General features: G+C 43.2%; 1 protein-coding gene across 1 annotated transcript in view; it reads right to left on the bottom strand.

Moving 5' to 3' along the window:
- Positions 1-13,519, bottom strand: part of SAMSN1 (SAM domain, SH3 domain and nuclear localization signals 1) — a 95,285-nt gene extending 81,766 nt beyond the window's left edge. The window contains exon 1 of the mRNA XM_054182329.1: positions 13,419-13,519. Coding sequence (XP_054038304.1) covers positions 13,419-13,442 — 24 coding nt within the window. The 5' untranslated portion in view covers positions 13,443-13,519. The remainder of the gene's footprint in view (positions 1-13,418) is intronic.
- Positions 13,520-19,513: the final 5,994 nt, after the last annotated feature.

Here is a 19,513-nt window from a genome sequence, read left to right as displayed (position 1 = left end):
ATCATCGAGTCCAACCACATAAAAAAAAAAAAAAAACAAAACAAACAAACACACACACACAAAAAAAGAAAAAGCGCCCACCTACTAAACTCCACACCCACAACCCCACACACAACACCCCACCACAAACCGATAATCTTGGGCACTAGAGCATGCCTTGAAGAGCCATGTCTACACGTTTCTTAAATACCTCCAGGGATGGTGACTCCACCACCTCCCTGGGCAGGCTGTTCCAGTGCCGGACCACTCTTTCAGTAAAGTAATTCTTCCTAATATCTAATCTAAATCTCCCTTCCTGCAGCTTCATACCATTTCCTCTGGTCCTGTCGTTATTCCCTTGGGAGAAGAGGCCAACACCTGCCTCTCTACAGTTTCCTTTCAGGTAGTTGTAGAGGGCAATGAGGTCTCCCCTCAGCCTCCTCTTCTCCAAACTAAACATGCCCAGTTCCCTCAGCCTTTCCTCATAGGACTTGTTCTCCAGACCCCTCACCAGCTTGGTGTCTCTCCTCTGGACACGCTCCAGCACTTCAGTGTCTTTCCTGTAGTGAGGGGCCCAAAACTGAACACAGCACTCGAGGTGAGGCCTCACCAGTGCCGAGTACAGAGGCACGATGACTTCCCTGCTCCTGCTGGCCACGCTATTCCTGATACAAGCCAGAATGCTGTTGGCCTTCTTGGCCACCTGGGCCCACTGCTGGCTCATGTTAAGCCGGCTGTCCACTAACACTCCCAGGTCCTTTTCTGCTGGGCAGCTTTCCAGCCACTCAGCCCCAAGCCTATAGCGTTGCTTGGGGTTGTTGTGACCAAAATGCAGGACCTGGCACTTGGCCTTATTAAACCTCATCCCACTGGCCTTGGCCCATTGATCCAACCTGTCTAGATCCCCCTGTAACGCCTTCCGACCCTCAAGCAGATCAACACTCCCACCTAGCTTGGTGTCATCTGCAAACTTACTGAGGGTGCACTCAATCCCCTTGTCTAGATCGTTGATAAAGGTATTAAACAAAACTGGCCCCAAAACTGAGCCCTGAGAGACACCACTGATGACCGGCTGCCAACCAGATTTTGCTCCATTAATCACAACTCGCTGGGCACGGCCATCCAGCCAGTTTCTTATCCAGCGGAGGGTACACTTGTCTATGCCATGATTCTCCAGTTTCTCCAGGAGAATGCCGTGGGGGACGGTGTTGAAGGCCTTACCAAAGTCCAGGTAGACAACATCCACAGCCTTCCCCTCATCGAGAAAGCGGGTCACATGGTCACAGAAAGAGATCAAGTTGGTCAGGCAGGACCTCCCTTTCATAAACCCATGCTGGCTGGCCCTGATCCCTTGGCTGCCCTGCACTTGCCTTGAGAGCTCACTCAGGATGATCCTCTCCATGATCTTTCCCGGTACCGAGGTCAGGCTGACAGGCCTGTAGTTTCCGGGATCCTCCTTCCGGCCCTTCTTGTAGATGGGCGTTACATTGGCCACCCTCCAGTCATCCGGCACCTCTCCTGTTGACCAGGATTGTTGATAGATAATGGAGAGAGGCTTGGTGAGCTCTCCTGCCAGCTCCCTGAGAACCTTTGGGTGAATCCCATCCGGCCCCATAGACTTATGCGTGTCCAGGTGCATAAGCAAATCATTAACTACTTCCTCCTGGATTACAGGGGAGTTGTCCTGTTCTCCATTCTTATCTTCCAGCCCAAGAAGCTGAACACCCTGGGGGTAGCTGGTCTGACTATTAAAGACAGAGGCAAAGAAGGCATTCAGTATCTCAGCCTTCTCCTTGTCCTTGGTTGCAAGGTTTCCCCCCGCATCCAGTAAGGGATGGACATTCTCTGTCACTCTCTTTTTGTTGATGTATTTATAGAAACTTTTTTTGTTGTCCCTTATACTAATTGCCAGGTTGAGTTCCAGTTGGGCTTTTGCCTTCCTGATTTTTTCTCTGTATGACCTAACACGATCTCTGTACTCCTCCTGAGTTGCCTGTCCCCTCTTCCAAAGGTGGTAAACCTTCCTTTTTTCCTTAAGTCCCATCAAGAGCTCTTTGTTCATCCAGGCCGGCCATTTTCCCCGCCCTTTAATTTTGCGCCTCATGGGGACAGCCTGCTCCTGGGCCTTTAGGATTTCCCTCTTGAAGAGCGTCCAGCCTTCCTGGGCTCCTTTGTCTCTCAGGACTACCTCCCACGGGACTCTCCCAACCAGGGTTTTGAACAGGCTAAAGTCTGCCCACCTGAAGTCCAAGATGGAGGTTTTGTTAACCCCCTTCCTTACCTCACTATGGATGGAAAACTTAACCATTTCATGGTCACTAAGCCCAAGACGGCCTCCGACCTCCACGTCCCCCACTAGCCCTTCTCCTGGTAGGCTCACCTACCATTTGTGTCAGGAAGTTATCCTCCATACGCTTGAAGAACCTCCTAGCCTGCCTGCTCTCTGCTGTGTTATATTTCCAGCAGATGTCCGGTAAGTTGAAGTCCCCAACTAGAACAAGGGCTGGCGTTTGCGAGACTGCAGCCAGCCGCTTATAGAATACCTCATCAACCTGCTCATCCTGGTTGGGTGATCTATAGCAGACTCCCAGCACAAAATCACCTTTGTTAGCCTTCCCTTTCACCCTTACCCATAAACACTCAACTTCTTCATCACTAGAGTCTATCTCTATAGAGTCAAACAACTCCCTAATGTACAGAGCCACACACACCCCCCTCCTTCCTTGCCTATTCCTTCTGAAGAGCTTATAGCCACTCATTGCAGCATTCCAGTCATGACCATCATCCCACCATGTTTCCATGATGGCGACTATGTCGTAGTTGTCCTGCCGCACAATGGCTTCTAGTTCATCCTGTTTGTTGCCCATGCTACGTGCATTAGCGTAGATGCACTTGACCTGGGCTACTGATTTCGCCCCCATCTTTGGCCCTTGACACTCAGGTTCATTACCAGCAGGCCTGGTTTTATCCCCTTCCCCCTTAACTTTCGGCTTAAAGCTCTGTCCATGAGCTTTGTTAACTCTTAGCCTAGTACCCTTTTCCCCTTCTAGGAAAGGGTTTTCCCATTGTTCTCTAGCAGTAATTTCTAAACGTCTATCACCTTTCTCTGATGAAATGTCAGAGTGGGAGTCCTCACTAATGTGGTCTCCTTCAAACCGTGGCATGCTTTCCTCAGGTTTAATCTTGACAGGCCCAGTTATCTCCCCTTCCTCCCTCATATCTAGTTTAAAGACCGGTCAATGAGCCCTGCTAACTCCTGCACCAAAATTCTTTTCCCCCTCTGGGACAGCTGTGTCCCACCTGACAATGGCATGCCAGGTGTCTCATATAGCCACCTATGTTCGAAAAACCCAAAGCCCTGCCTGTAACACCAGTCCCGGAGCCACAAGTTGATCTGTTGCCTCTTCCTATCAATTTCTTTATTCACAGTTGCCACTGGTGGGATAGAAGAGAAGACAACTTGTGTTCCTGACCCCTTGAGCTGCTGCCCTAAGGCTCTAAAATCTCTTTTAATTGATTTCGGCCTCCTCCTACCCATTTCATCACTACCCACCTGAAATACTAACAGAGGGTAATAAGCAGTGGGGTTTACTAGGTCTGGGAGTTTGTTCATCACATCCCTGACCCATGCCCCAGGGAGGGAACAGACTTCCCTGTGTAGTGGGTCAGGGCGGCATATTGGTCCCTCTGCCCCCCTCAGCAGAGAGTCACCCACAACTATGACCTTTAAGAAGAGGGAAGAAACAATGAGAGAGAAAGAGAGAACATAAGGGGGAGCATGTGAGAATGAGTGCTCAAGAAAGGGAGAGAAGGACATCATGAGAAAGCTCAAATGAGAGAAAGTTCATGTGAGAAAGATGAAGCACCGGGGTGCAAGAAATGTCAGGTGTGTAAGAAAAAGCAAGTATGTGGAAAAAGAGCAGGTGCACATTAGAAAGCGGGGGCATGAGGAATAGGAAGCACAAGAAAAAGAGTGAGAGCAAGAGAAAGGATGAATGCAAGAAGTGGAGCACATGAGAAAGCACAAGTGCACATGAGAAATAACACAAGAAAAAGCAAGTGCACAAGGATGAGCATGCACACAGAAGAGAGAGCAGGTGAAGAAGAGAAAGAAAGAGACAAGATAGGAAGGGAGAAAGAATGAATGCATGACAGTGAGAGAAACAATGAGAGAGAGTGAATGAGGGTGGGAGAGGGCAAGGAAGAGCGCATGAGAAAGCTATCAAATGAGAAAGAGAAAGCTCACCTCAGGAGGAGTGAGCATAAAGGCATAGGAAAAGGGTGAGTGCATGAGGAAGCATGTGAGCATGTGGGATAGAGAGTAAGTGCATGGGAAATAGAAAGTGCATGTGAGGAAGAGGCAAGGAATGAGAAAGAATGAGGGCACAAGAAAGAAAGAGGGCACCAAAAAGAGCGAGGGCACGGAAAAGAACAAGGGTGAGAGAAAGGGAAGGCACTCAAGAAAGGGGATGCACAGAAAGAGTGTGAACATGGACAAGAAAGTGAGCAAGAGAGCAAACGCATGAGAAAGAGGGAGTGCATGCACGCAAGAAAGAAGGAAATAGTGCATAAGAAAGAGAATGTGTGGAAAGGTGCAAGAAAGAGAGGGAGGGAGGAAGACAGTGAGCATGAGGCTATGGGAAAGAATGAGTGCACAGCTGCAAGAAAGGCCATGACATCGCAAGGAAGAGTGCAAAGTTGTGAGAAAGAAAGTGAAGCTGTGACACAGAGAGAGCAGGCATGAGAGAGAGAGCACAAGAAAAGGAGTGGACATGACAAAGAGTGTGCCAATGTCCAGAAAGAGCAAGTGTGCAAGGAAAAGTCAGCATGAATGAGAAAAGAGTGTGAGCATGACAGAAAAAAGGGAAAGAGAAGGTGAGAAAGAAGGAGCAAGAAAGCAAGATAGAGCAAAACCTAAATAAAACAAGAAAGAGGGAAAGAGAAAGAGGGAAGGTGAGATCAAGAGAGAGAAAGAGTGCTAAAGAACAGGGGAGAGAAAGAGTGCATGAGAAAGATCAAATGAGAAAGAAAGCCCAAGTACCCAACAGTGAGTGTGAGGGCATAAGAAGGGGTGGACAAAGGAAAGAAAGGCACAAGGGTGGGATAAATCACATAAGCATGCGAGAGCATGGTTGCATAAGAAACAGCAAGCATGTACTAGGAAGAATGAGGGTGTGAGAAAGAGGGAGGGCACAAAAGAAGGAAGGCCACAAGAAAGGACGCACTGCAGAAAGGGAATGCACAAGAAATAAAGAGGGAGACAGCACAAGAAGGAGAGAGAAAGGGCGTGGGACGGGGTGCAGGGGGATGGAGTGAGAAAGCAAGCATGAGGATGTGAAAAGGATCGATCACAAGGTTGTGAGAAAGGGGGTGAGAGCACAAAAAAGTGAGAGTGTGAAAAAAATCAAGGGCATGAGAAAAGGAGAGGGCATGAGAAAGTCTGCATGCAAGAAAGAATGAGCATGTGAGAAAGAAAAAGAAAGTGCACATGAGAGAGAGAATGGGAAAGCAAATACAAGTGAAAGAGAGAGCGACTACGCATGAGAGGGACTGCTCACAAAAGCCACTCATGAGAAAGAGCAAGCATGAGAGTACAGGAAAGGGTGGGAGCAAGAAAGGGCAGGGCTGAGGGCAATAGAGCATGAGAGCACAAGAAAGCAAGCACACAGAGAAGTGCAAGAGTGCAAGAAAGGCAAGAGCATGAGAAAGGGCAAGTGCTTGAGAAAGGAAGTGTGCAAATAAAGTGCAAGCATGTGTTAGCAAGGGTGTAAGAAAGTGCACATGTGAGAGAAAGATCAGAAAGATAAGAAAGGATGTGCAAGAAAGAAGGAGGAAGAGAGAGAATGTGGGAAAGAGAGAATGTGCTGGGCTTGTGGAAGAAAAAGCAGGCATGACGAAACAAGCATAAGGGCATGAGAAAACTGGAATGCGACGGTGCAAGACCGTGGGATGTTACAAGAAAGGGCACGATGGTGTTTCAAAGGAAGCACTGGCACAAGAAAAATTGTGATGGCCTGAGAAAAGGAGCAGGCACAAGAAAGTAAGTGTGGATGGGAAATAGAGTGCCCATGAGAGAAAAGTAGGGGAAACAGAGAGTGCAAGAGTGAGAGACAGGGAGAAGGAAAGAGTGGGAGAGATCATGAGGCAGTTTAGAAAGGGGGAGAGAGATATGTGAATCGTGCAGAGAGGGTGCTTGTGAGAAAGACATGACACATGAAAGAGATTGTGCAGGAAAGATAAAGTGTGTGCAAGGAAGTGAGTGTGCGGGCATAAGAAGCAGTGAGAGTGAGCTTGTGAGAAAGAGGATGAGATCATGAGAATGGGGGACACAGTGCAAGAGCAGGTGCAAGGCCACAAGACAGAGAGGGTGTGAGAAAGGGAGCAAGCATGAGAAAGAGCAGGGCAACTTGTGAGAAAGAGTGTGCATGTGAGAACTGGTGAGTGTGTGCAAGGTAGAAAGAGAACTCTTGTGAGAAAGACAGCTCTCAAGAGAGGGAGAAAGAGTGCAAGGAAGTGAGCCCAAGTGCATGAGAATGAGTGACTGTGAAAGCTCAAGAAAGGGAGCAAGGGCATGAGAAAGGGCATGAGAGAGCAACAAAGAGATTGAGGTAATGAGAAGAGAAGCAAGTGGGTGAAAGAGCAGGACCATCTGCAAGAAAGACCAGGCACAATAAGAGTTGGATGTGAGGATACAGGGAAGAGAGCTAACATGTGAGAAAGAGCAAGTGCACAAGAAAGATTTTGAGTGTGTGAGAGATGGCAATAAGGAGATAGTGTCTGAAAGAGAGCAAGAATGAGGAAGAACAAGGGGGAAGAGGAATAAAGAGGGAGAGACAGAAGGCAGTGGGGGAAGATAAAGCTCAAAAAGAGACTGAGAGAGGGACTGCACCAGAAACCAAAAGACAGAGTATGGCAGAAGGAGAGAAAGCATGCATAAGAAAATGAGTGTGAGAGCATGAGAAAGAACAAGGATGAAATTGAAAGGGTGTGAGGTCACAAGAAAGGGGGTGAGGTCATGGGGGTTATCAGAAAGGGCGTAAAGACACGATAAAGAGAAGAGGTTGAGAGAAAGGACTCAAGCTCAAGAAAGAGCATTATCATAGAATCATAAAATTGCCTAGGTTGGAAGGGACCTTTCAGATCATCAAGCCCAACCATCAACCTAACATTGACAAAAACCATCACTAAACCATATTGATAAGCGCTACGTCTACCCATCTTTTCAACTGAAAGAGCAAGTGCATCTAACTGTTCTAGAATTCTGTGATTCTATGCGAGAGAAAGAGAGCTAGATAGAGGGGGAGAGAGACAGAGAGAGAGATAAAGGGCCACCAAGAAACAAACCTCTCAAGAAAGAGGGAGATAAAGTTTGCATGAGAAAAAGTGGGCATGAGAAAAACGTGTACGAGATTGTTAGGGTGCAAGATTGTGAGGAAGGACATGAGATTGCAAGAAAAGTTAGAGTGCTGTAAGAAAGGGCATGAGGCTGCAAGAAAGGGTGTGAAGATGTGAGAAAAGGAGTGGGCATGAGAGGGTATGCATAAGAGAGAGAAAGGGAAAGAGAGAGGGAAAGCAAGAGATAAAGAGTGATTGAGGAAGTAAGTGTTCAAGAAAGGGAGCAAGAGAGCATATGAATAGAGTGTGCTGGAAAAAGATAGCATGAGGAGAAAGGTGGCATGAGAAATTGCATGCAATGGCATGAGAAGGGAAAAGATCAAGATCACAAGAAAGGGCACGAGGTTGCAAGAAATGGGGTGGCGGCATGAGAAAGGGCCTAAGAAAGGGACTAAAGTTGTGAAAAAGGGAGCAGGTGCAAGAAAGAGTGACTGAGAAAGAGCAAGCACATGAAAGTGATTGTGTGTGGAGAACAAGAGCAAGAAAAAAAAGAGCTAGATAGAGAAAGAGCAAAGGTAGGGAGAGAGAGCTTTAAAGAAAGAAAGTGTTCAAGAAGGGGGGAGAGTGAGATTGTGTGTGTGAAAAAGATAGAGAAGGCACAAAAGAAGCAAAAGAGCACAAGAAAAAGCTTGTGCAAGAATCCAAGCAGAAGAAAGGGCTTGAAGTTGTGACGACAGCAAGGGCATAAGACACGGAGCAGGTGGACCAGCATGTGAGAAAGAGTGAGCATGTGCATGAGAGAAAGGATAATTGAAAGAGGGATAGAAGGAGGGAAAGAAGGATGAAAGAGGGAAAGGGAGAAGAAGGAAGGGGAAGAGAGAGGAAAAGAGAAAGAGAAAGGGAAAGGGAGCATGTGAATAAGAGTGTGCAGCAAAGAAATAAATAGTAGGAGAAAAAGAAAGCATGTGCAATAAAGTGAGGGTGAGAAAGAGTGAGAACAAAGTCACAAGAAAGGGTGCAAAGTAACAAAAAAGAGGTGTGAGAAAGCACATACGGGCATGAGAAAGGTGCAAGAAGGGGACTGAGAAACCAAGCGAGGTCATGAGAAGGAGGAGTGGGCATTAGGAATATTGTGACTGTGTACAAGCAAAAGCAAGCATGGGAGAAAGAGCAAGTTCATGTGAGAGAATAGGAATAAGATAGAGGGTAAGAGAGAAAGAGTGGGCAGGGAGACAGGGATAAAGCATGTGAGAAAGTGAGTGTGAAGGTGCAAGAAACGTTGGGCAGGAGAAAGGGCGTGGGCACATGAAGGCATGAGCATGTGCAAGAGAGCACGTGTGTGCAACAAAGTATGTAGGAGCTCAAGCATGAGAAAGGCAGAGTGCGCGTGAGAATGGGAGAGAAAGAAAGAGTGACAGAAAGTGAGAGTGCAAGAGAAAGAGAGATACTGACAAGGGTCGTGATAAACAACATGTGAGAAAGACAGAGTGTGAGAGAAATAGAGCACCAACAAAAAGCATGAGAATGAGACAGCCTGAGCAATACAAAGAGCGAGCACAAGGGCACAAGAAAGGGTGGTCTCAAGGAAGGAAAAAGGTGTGGGAAAGAGAGAGGGAACCAGAAAGAGTGAGGGTGCGTGAGACAACGGGCTTAAGTGAGAGCAGGCACAAGAACGAGTGAGAACACACGAGAGAGAGGGGGTGCAAGAGAGGGCGTCCAAGAAAGCAAGTGCAAGAAAGGAAGCATGCTCAAGAAAGCACAAAAGAGTGAGAAAGAGAGCACCCAACAAAGAGAATGCGCGCCTTCAGTTTACAAAGAGTTTTCTTTGCTGACTGGTTTTATACTTTGTAGGAGCATGTTTCCCTTGGAAGTGGGAAATATTGAAAGAAATAACTTTCTTTCAGGGCAACTCAAGGTATTTAACTGAAATTGAAATTTTCTTGCTTCCTTTTTTAAATTTCTTTTTAAGTTAGGTCTACTTTTATACCAAAAGATGCAATGTCAGTAAAGTTTTCCATTTCACACGTCAACTCTTTAAGTAGTCCTGAGCGCACTATATATCACAGAGCAATATGAGCAGAAGAAAACATTAATGTAATTCTGGAGTAGTTAGTACATTTCCTTTCTCCTACATGGGATGAGAAAGCCTGTTGAAGCCCTTTGCATAAGGATTTTTATGGAGGAAAAGATCCTAGTTCAGATCTATAAGTAAACAATTGTCTGTAACTCTTTTCTTTGCATGATATTATTGTCATGGCATGCAGAGACTAGATCGATCATAAGGCAGGGAGACGAGCATTTAGTAATGCAGTCAGATCATTCTCCAGCCCAGCATTTAAATGTGAGCTCCTGTGTATGATAGCAACCCAGCTAAAATGAACAAGAAGTATATGAAGATGATTACATGGAAGAACTCCAAAGCTCAACCACTCAGATCTTTTCTACTCACACTACACTTCTGAGGATGGTCTTTCCACATTCAGGTAATCCCTCTTTGTAAAAACACATATTTTTAAGTCAAATCCATTTCTAAGTAACATCATATCCCAATAGCCATAGCAGCATTAGCATCTTTCTATTTACTCTATGGTTTCTTTAACGTATGGAGGCTCCATCTAATTAATAATGTATCTTTTACACCACTTTTATTAATATTTATTTTGTCTGCATCTTGCACCATAGAAACATGTGCCAAGGGCGGTTTCAGTTTATAACATTAGATGTAATATATTTTACACGCTGCTGTCAGCACATCTTTAAACCCACTATTGAAATAAAATATATACTAGTTCAATGTTACTGACAATCACTAAGAGGATTAGACTTTCGCTCAATACTTAACTTTATGTTTTACTGGAAAAAGTGGTGGTTAGCAAGCCACCATACGGAAGAGAAATAGACAAATGAAAGGGATCTTGTTTGGCTTAAACCCTAAGATCGGCGCCCAACTTGAATAAGTGATCTGAGCAACCCTGTGATTAGGAGTGTTGTATCCTTTCTCTACTGCCCTTCTCACACAGGTTTCTGATATACAAGATGTCAGCACCTCTTAAGTGTCTGAAATTCTTCCCTATCTTCATTAGTTCCATTACTAATGCCACTGCTTACTGCCAAAGACAGTAGGATCTAATCTTTAAGTATTGCCTTATGTAAGGAAGCCTTTCATGCCCCTTACATCCACTTTCTTACAGAAACTTTACTGAAATTCAGTTTTTCTTTGTTTTGGGCACCTCTCTGTATATTGTCCATAATATAAATAGTATAGTTCTAATTTAATTGTCTGACATGCGAAGCACCATAAGATGGAAAAGACACTGCAAATTCAGGGTCTAAGGTTGACCTTTTAACATGATATGTCTACAAAAGAAGCGACATTTATGCTTCTGATCATTTTGTAAATGAAAAAGGGACACAAGGTTTTGAAAGCAAATCTAATTTGTCTGCAAATCCCTTGAGACCAAGGCAATAAGTCTGATGCAAAATTAATCTCAGCTGAAAAACCAAATAATTCTGAAGTCAACTCAGGACACAAAGTACTGCTGGGGAAACACCCCATGCCGGAGCACTCATACTAGGAGATCAAAGTGTTCCCAGGTAGCAACAGATTGGAATAATTTCTGTCTGCCTCCCTGGGAAGGGAGAGTCCAGTCCAGGCTCCAAAGCCCTTGCAATCATCCAGTGACTCTTGAACGTCTTCAGCCTCCATGTCACCACTTGCCCATAACACTGTGTCTCTCATGCTAAAACCATGTCTCAATTTTATGAATAGGTATAAAAGCAAACCCACAGAGAGTCAAATCTGACAGCATAAACCGATGTTCCTTTAACTACCGTAGTAGTTGCACCACTTTGGATCAGCCAGAAATCTGGTTCTACTCTGTTTTTAAACAGAATATTCTTGTCATTCCTTCAGGTTGTTGCTTACTTCAACTACTATACTCTGTAGGGTAGAAAATTATTGTCTGAGCTATAAAACAATGTATTTTTAAAAAAGATGCATATGTGCACACACACATACACACAGGCACACACCCGTTGTAGCCTGAAGTCTTGTCGGTCAGCCTATGTGAGGAAAATACTTCCATGCGAATACTATTTTTTTGGAATGCTCCTTTTGTTCTGTCTGCCAACAGTCTAAACTTCCATTAAATGGTTTCAGGTTTAGCAGTTACTCCAGATGTTCACGTGCTGTAAATCAGCAGTCATTTCTATTCATCAGTGGCTAGTTGCATCTACCGAGGAACTGGCTCCTCTAGTGTCTTTAAAAGATGTCTTTAAAGCCTAATTATTTTGTTGCTGTGCATTATTTCTGACTTGCTCCTCTTCAGGAGAAAACTGCCCTCATATTGATACTTCAACCACTTTATTGCCAGCCTTTCACAGTCACAAGCCGACAGACAAAAGTAGCTAGTGTACATACTTGGGTCACCGTCTCATTTGCAAGCTAGACAGTCTGATTACAGAAAGTAACTGCACTGTGTCGCACGCACAGGGAGGGCTGTAAAGGACTCTTAGTTTTATGAAATACATTAGTGACCTATGAATTATCTTTAGATCTTCATAGCTTGTGCGATGTTTTGCCAGGTGCTCAAAAGATTACCACAGTGTCTCCCATAGAAAGCTTGTAAAGAATGGAGGTTATCTTCTTAGCAGCAATCTTTAAACAGAACTAATTATTTCATTACAGAAACTATCATGGCACTAGCTTTCACTTGTCTGAACCATCCATTATTACTGCAGTCATTATCTCTCTCACAGAAGCTCCAGTTGCTGCGTACCCGGTTTAAGAGAGAAACTGCAACCTGACCTATGCTCACCTACACAGTTCTCCCTGCATTTTGTCTAAATGCCAATTTCTCAACTGATACTAGGCTCAACACCTTTTTAAAAAGTGAACTACATAGAAAGTCAGAAGCTGCCCCAATGGAACAATAAAATATTGATACAACAGTTCTGTCCCAAAGAATTGCAGAAATGAGTATTTTCAAGCTGTTACGGATTGTACCACAAAGCCATTGCTAACTTTGAACAAATACACAGGTATTCACATTAAACTATGATCAAAAGTGTCCTTGAATTCCCAGGGAACTCTTTTTTATGAGTGACTCATCACAGAACCCTAGAATACCACTGCATTTCACTTTAAGTACTCCAAACCAGCTTTTAATCCTTATGATCTGGAGCACACCAGTACACTGCACTAAGACAGCATTAGCAATCGGGAACAACAGTTTACACAAAGCAGCTCCCCTATTTGAATTTGTGTCAGTGCAGTTTGAATATTGATTTTTATTGTTCTTTCTAAGCATATGGGGAAGATATACTAAACATCTGGACAAAAGATGAAAAATGGGCAAACAGATCTACTGTGCAGTGTAAATACAGAAAATAAACTCATCTAATTACCACTACTAATACTGAGCATTGGTATTGACAGATGGTTAAGCTTTGAAAACAGAAACAGTTTCTGTGGATTTCCTATCCTGATTTACCTGTTCTTTCTGACCAGTTGTCTTGGGGCAAGGAAAGAGAAGGGCGGAAAAAAAAAAGAGAAAGTGGAAAAAAAAAAAGAAGAGGATCTTGCATCAACTCCTCAGTCTGTGAGTAAATATTGCCGTATGACTGGATTAGCCCTGAGGACTATGAATTCATGCTTGGCTAATAGAAAACTGATGCTTTAAAAGTTCTTGCAGTTCTCCCGAACTACTTAAAAAGGAAAAAAGATACTACTATCTCAAAAAACTAACGTAAAGCCAATTATAGCATACATATATTTAGTACTTTTAACATACATATGAGACGTTTTACTGTGTTGGGGTCAAATGCCTCAGGTTTAAATCTGCATTTTTTTTAAATAATCACAGCTAGTGCACAGTACATTTATTATACGCTTTTTGTTTCATCTTATTTTTACTGAATCATATTTTGCCATGTATAATTTCTCATACATAAACTTTAATCCCTGCTAGAGACTCACTTTCATTACGCAACCCTTGCACAGTTTGTGATATAACACCTCGGGTTTTTTCCATCCAAACACACCCACCAGTTCAGTTTATCAACTCAGAAACCCTCTAAATAAAAACATGTGTGTGTACACTTACCAGAGAAAAACAGAAAAGATTCATGTTGCTATTGAGATCCACTCCAGCACCCCAAAATTCTGCTCCACAAACTCCTGCCGCACAATGCAGCTCCTCGCTGCTCTCCCAGCTGTTTGTACATTTCTCCCTGGAGATTACTGCAAGATAAAATCCCTGCAATAATCCACTGGATTCAGAGCCCATTATCAAATGAGACAGGCTTCCCCGGGCCAGTACAAACTGTTTTCTGAATTAAAGAACAATGTTTACCAACAAAACAAAAGCATGGTCTGAATGATTATGATGGACTCGGGAAATGCTCTCTTGCAGGCTGTTGTTTCCATTTAGTTTGTTATCTAATAGGAATAAAACTCTTTCTGTCTAAAACCATTCGAACACACAGCTAACTCCAAGGCAAATCTTCTCAGCATGCTCAGATTACCAAAAGACACACAGAAATTCTTGGAAAACACTGATTTTCTATACAGATTAATTAATTTTAAAAATTCAGGTGTTATTGTTGACTACATTTTGAATGGAAGCATCTTACTTAGGGACCTTGGAAAAAAATTAATCTGTGTGCCACAATCATGTGCCATGATCAAATTATTTAAAAAAACCCAACAACAACAACAACAAAAACCAAAAAAAATATGAAAACCTCACACTCTGGGCCTGTATACTAAAGAATAATTACCAAACCAGTGTCTGACACGTTGACTGCTTGATCATGCAGATTAGGACTGAACCAATTTTGCTATAAGAAAATATGGCAAATCTGGAAATTAAAAAATTGGGAGTATTCAAAGCTGATCCATTGGTTATAATGACAGGTATTATAGTCTATATGGGCAGGCAGATGAAGGATAAGCAATTGTAAAGAAAAAGAGTAGCCTATGTCACTAAATAATATAAATCAACAAAATACCATCATCCGTAGTGGAGCAGAACTACAGTCTGAGGAAGAAATAATGATGAAATGACTGTGCATCTCAAGTTGTTTCAGGTTATGAAATACCTGAAATTAGACTGGTTTTGGCATAATGTTGCCTTACAACTCACAATTAATTTCCCATAGCTCTTATGTGAATGCTATATTTGGTTACATGAAGAAGCAGCAGTTGGTACTACAGAGATAAGCTGAAATTCACCACAAATGGAAAGGCAGTGTCATTTTGTGACCAAGATCTTGTTTTCCTTTCTTTGGGCCCAGAGCTTCATATTAGTAAATGTCAAGCATTTCTTTCATTGCGCGTTCTTCTGACTACGGTTTATTATATTCATTTTGCAGTTTGATCCTGCATCCCGGTGAATTTGAAGCCTCCATATTTTGGCAAGGTATATTTTAATGTAAGTTAGTTTCTACCCTGAACAAAACCCAAACGAGGCTCACACAAAGACATGCTGACAAACACCAGAGGAGATATAAGATTGAAGATTTTAAGAGGAAAAGATCTTTAGTTTACACTTTTTCCATTTACTGTGTAGAATATAAAAGTCTTTTTTAAAGGCTTTTCCCAGGCCTCCTTTTCAGTTACCATTTCATGTTGGTTCCACATATTAGAAAAGTAGGGTTGGCTATGAAGAGCTTCATGAAAAATGCTATAGATAAGAAGCCAGTTAGTGAGAGGCTTCTCATTTACTCCTCCTACAAACTTGAGGAACACTAACAGATTTTGTCAATTACCACCTAGTGACACTTTCCTAATGTGATTATACAAAAATAGGCATCTGAGAGGCCTAGCTTGCCACAGATGGGTTTGCATTTGCTTTGTGGCTCACTTGCTAGTTTCCTTGTGAGGGGGCAAGTTCTTATCCTTCTTGTGCCTCAGGTTCTCCAGCTGGAAAAACTGAAATAACAGCACAAACCTCATGCACGAAGTACTATGAAAGCAATGATCATAAGTGCCCTGTCCCAGCTATGGAGAATTACTTTTTCTCATTCTTTCTTTTTTAACACCTATTTACAGTAATAGCTATCTGGAAAACTCCAGAAAGACTGAGGAGCTAGTAAAATGACAAGATACAATAAAGAACTGACACCTAAGAAACTCACGGGGGATGTGTTTTTCATTCAGACTGATTTAATCTCTTGATTTCAGATTGTGCCTTTTGAGGGGGTTTTGCCATGCATATTTTCTTAGAAAACTTTAGGAGGAAGTTTCTTAATTTTATACATGTCATGGTTTAACCCGTTCCCCCCTTCCTTCTTCTTCCCACACCTTTACATTCTGAGCGTGATGTCATATGGCATGGAATATTCCTTTGGTTGGTCGGAGTCAGCTGTCCCAACTGTGTCTCCTCCCAGCTTCTTCACTCTCAGCCTACTTGCTGGTGGGGCGGTACGAGGAGCAGAAAAGGTCTCAGCTGCCTAGCAACAACCGAAAACATTAGTGCACTATCAACATGGCTTTCATCCCAAATCCAAAACATAGCACTATACCAGCTGCTAGTAAGAATGTCAACTCTATCTCAACTGAAACCATGAGAACAGCACAGATCCTCAAGGTAAGAGCAGCTAAGAAAGCATACATCTTGCTCTAAGTTATTCAGTTTTCATTTTGCTTATATTAGTAGACACACAGAACAGAGGATAATTTAAGAAAAAAAAAATTAAAAGATAAAAAGCAGCCTGTATCTACACTTACAGACATACACATATACGGCAAGCAACTATGTAGGAAGGCAAAAATGCAGAGCTGTACAAGACAACCTTTTGTGAAGTGACCTAAAGGCTTGTCTGGAAACTTCCTAGGGCATTGGGCCAACTCTTGTTTCAGTTGTTCTTGCTTCACCATTTGGACAGGTGCAATTCATCACATCAGGCTTGAAATCTCATGAGCTAAGCACTATTCCATTGAAGTGAAATCTGAAAACCAGGGGCAGGCTTTTCACAAATACAGAGCTGAAGATTGAAATTGGGAGTCATACCAGTTTAGATTCTGTGGACATGCCTCCTGAGTGCATGCCCCAGATACCTTGTCTGACCTCCTTCATTCTCCAAAAGGCAGAACTCCAATGTTCAATTGCTCTCATTTCATATCCTGGTGCATTCATCCTTCTGTTTCCAGCTGTGTCAGCTCTCGGCATATATCTATACTGAAGGCATTATGGTGACAGTATTGGGTGAAAGTTATTCAAGTCAGGTTTAAAATATTCAGTTCAAATGTCCCGCTTGAGAAACAGAGAAATTTAACCCACTCTGATTTCTATTCTGCTGGGCTAATAGCTTTACAAAAAATAGTCTTCAGTGAAGACTTCAAGTGGGAAGCCCTGCTGCAAATATCTAGATGCAAGCCACTAAGACCCTAAGACTAAAGATTGAAAATTTTTTATTATGTTTTTGAGTCCTTACAGTGTAAAGGCTCCTTTTATGACAAGGTAACATTTTAGGCCTCTAGTAATTCACTGATACAGCCATCTGTAAGGGTCAAGCTTTTTGGTAGGCTTAAACCCATCAGGTTCCAGTCCTAGACTAATAGATAAATTACCAACTGCAAGGAAACACCTACTATAATAATTAAAGTAAGATGCAACAGCTTGTGATTGGTTGAATAATATAAATAAAATATTCAGCAAGGGTTTCTTAATGTCACTTGATATCACAGCTGTCTATGTAAAGAATTTGAGCTTTGAAAATAATTAAAAAAACAGTAACTAAGTAGAATAAATTTGAAGGTAACATCAGCGTTGTGACATTTATATACATTTTCTCTGGTATAAATAGAGCATTTTGCAGCAGCAGCAGCAGCATACCAGAACAGCAAACCTACAGTATAATGAGAGTACGGAAATCAGTTTTACCAAACAGGAAACACTTGAACCTTCACTTCCTAGCTCTAATCTTGCATTACTCTTAGCTTTTAATTCTCTTTTTTCACTGCTACATGATTTCTACATCCTTGCAAGTAGTTCAAACGCGTTAAAAAAAAGAAAAAATGCCCACAAATTGAGGCTTTCATATATTGAGGTTTCTACTCCTGCACAATGAAAAGACTTCATAACTGAGATCTCTAGGCATCCTTGGCCTTTTCAGGAGGCTGGATTTCAGTTGTGTATTCACAGTAAGTGGCAACCCATTATCTAGCCTGGCATACAAGCAATTAAGGTCGAGCCATGGTTCAGGTACTCACAATTCTGCCTTGGCTCCAAGCTCCCAGTCCTATGCTAGCCATTCTACCTCTGCAGCTTCATCTGTCACTGGAAGAACTCACCATCAGAGCAGCTGTGCAACTCACAGATCTCTCTGGTTTGCTGGAAAAAGGAAAAATAAGGTATTATTACTTATTAACCTGGACACATTTCGGTAAATCTGGAACTAACATTTACCCTTTTTTTCTTCTCCCTTCCTTTTTTCCTCCCATAGCATAGCTATTCTATGCATCTATGAAAATATGCATCTATTTCTGCTCTGATCATCATCTATTTGTCATCTGAGTATCTTCATACAGATTTAAAACTAAGAGCAACAATGCTACTGCCTGATATAGTATGAGTGTTAAATATATAACTGAACATATGCTAAGTGGTCACAATTCTCTATTCACTCCACATAAAAGGCTGAATTACTACTTTGTCATGAACTCAAGGTAAACATAGTGCATCGCTACTATGCTCCACAGGCTGTCCTGGTGGAAATTGTGAGATTCAGAAATTAAGTCAGAGGCTTCCTCTGGGCTCTCCCATTTCTTTGGAAAGAGACTGTGTGTCTACTTTCTGCAAGTGTCAATTCAACACACCACGTATTCTCTAACATATGAAGGCAACCACATAGGTGGCACACTGGATAAACCCCCTGCCTCATTTCACCTCCTTCTGTTCACTTGAAATAAGTAGATGAATCATAGAGTCATTATGGTTGGAAGACACCTTTAAGATCATCAAGTCCAACCGTTAACCTAGCACTGCCAAGTTACGACTAAACCATGTCCCTCAGCACTACATCTACATGTCTTTTAAATACCTCCAGGGATGGTGACTCAACCACTTCCCTGGACAGCCTGTTCCAATGCTTGATAACCCTTTTGGTGAAGATTTTTTTTCCTAATATCCAATTTAAACATCCCCTGGCACAACTTGAGGCCATTTCCTCTTGTCCTATCACATGTTATTTAGGAGAAGAGGCCAACCCCCACCTCACGACAACTTCCTTTCAGGTAGTTGTAGAGAGCGGTAAGGTCTCCCTTCAGCCTCCTTTTCTCCAGGCTAAACAACCCCAGCTCCCTCAGCTGCTCCTCATAAGACTTTGCTCTAGATCCCTCACCAGCTTCGTTGCTCTTCTCAGGACACGCTCCAGCACCTCAACACCTTTCTTGTAGTGAGGGGCCCAAAACTCTGACACAGTATTCAATGTGCTGCCCCACCAGTGCTGAGTACAGGGGGACAATCACTTCCCTAGTCCTGCTGGCCACACTATTTCTGATACAGGCCAGGGTGCTATTGGTCTTCTTGACCACCTGGGCCACTGCTGGCTCACATCCAACTATCTGTCAACTGGCTGTCAACCCCCAGGTCCTTTTCTGCCAGGTAGCTCTCTAGGCACTCTTCCCCAAGCCTGTAGCACTCCATGGGGTTGTTGTGACCCAAGTGCAGGATCGGGCACTTGGCCTTATTAAACCTCATACCATTGGCCTCAACCCATTGATCCAGCCTGTCCAGATCCCTCTCTAGAGCCTTCCTACCCTCAAGCAGACCAACACTCCTGACCAACTAGGCGTCGTCTGCAAACTTACTGAGGGTGCACTCAATTTCTTCTTCCAGATCATTGATAAAGATATTAAAGAGAACAGGCTCCAGTACCGAGCCCTGGGGAATGCCACTTGTGACCAGCCACCAGCTGGATTTAACTCTATTCACCACAACTCTTTGGACCCGGCCACCCAGCCAGTTTTTTACCCAATGAAGAATACACCCGTCGAAGCCATGAGTGGCCAGTTTCTCCGGGAGAATGCTGTGGGAAATGGTGTCAAAGGCTTTACTAAAGTCTAGGTAGACAACCTCCACAGCCTTTCCCTCATCCACTAAGTCACCCTGTCCTAGAAAGAGATCAGGTTAATCAAGCAGGACCTGCCTTTCATAAGCCCTTGACAAAGCAATTCCGTGCAGAACATTTTCCT

The sequence above is a fragment of the Rissa tridactyla genome, chromosome 1, assembly GCF_028500815.1.
Source record: "Rissa tridactyla isolate bRisTri1 chromosome 1, bRisTri1.patW.cur.20221130, whole genome shotgun sequence".
NCBI lineage: Eukaryota > Metazoa > Chordata > Aves > Charadriiformes > Laridae > Rissa > Rissa tridactyla.
This window is presented reverse-complemented; position numbering and strand designations above follow the sequence as displayed.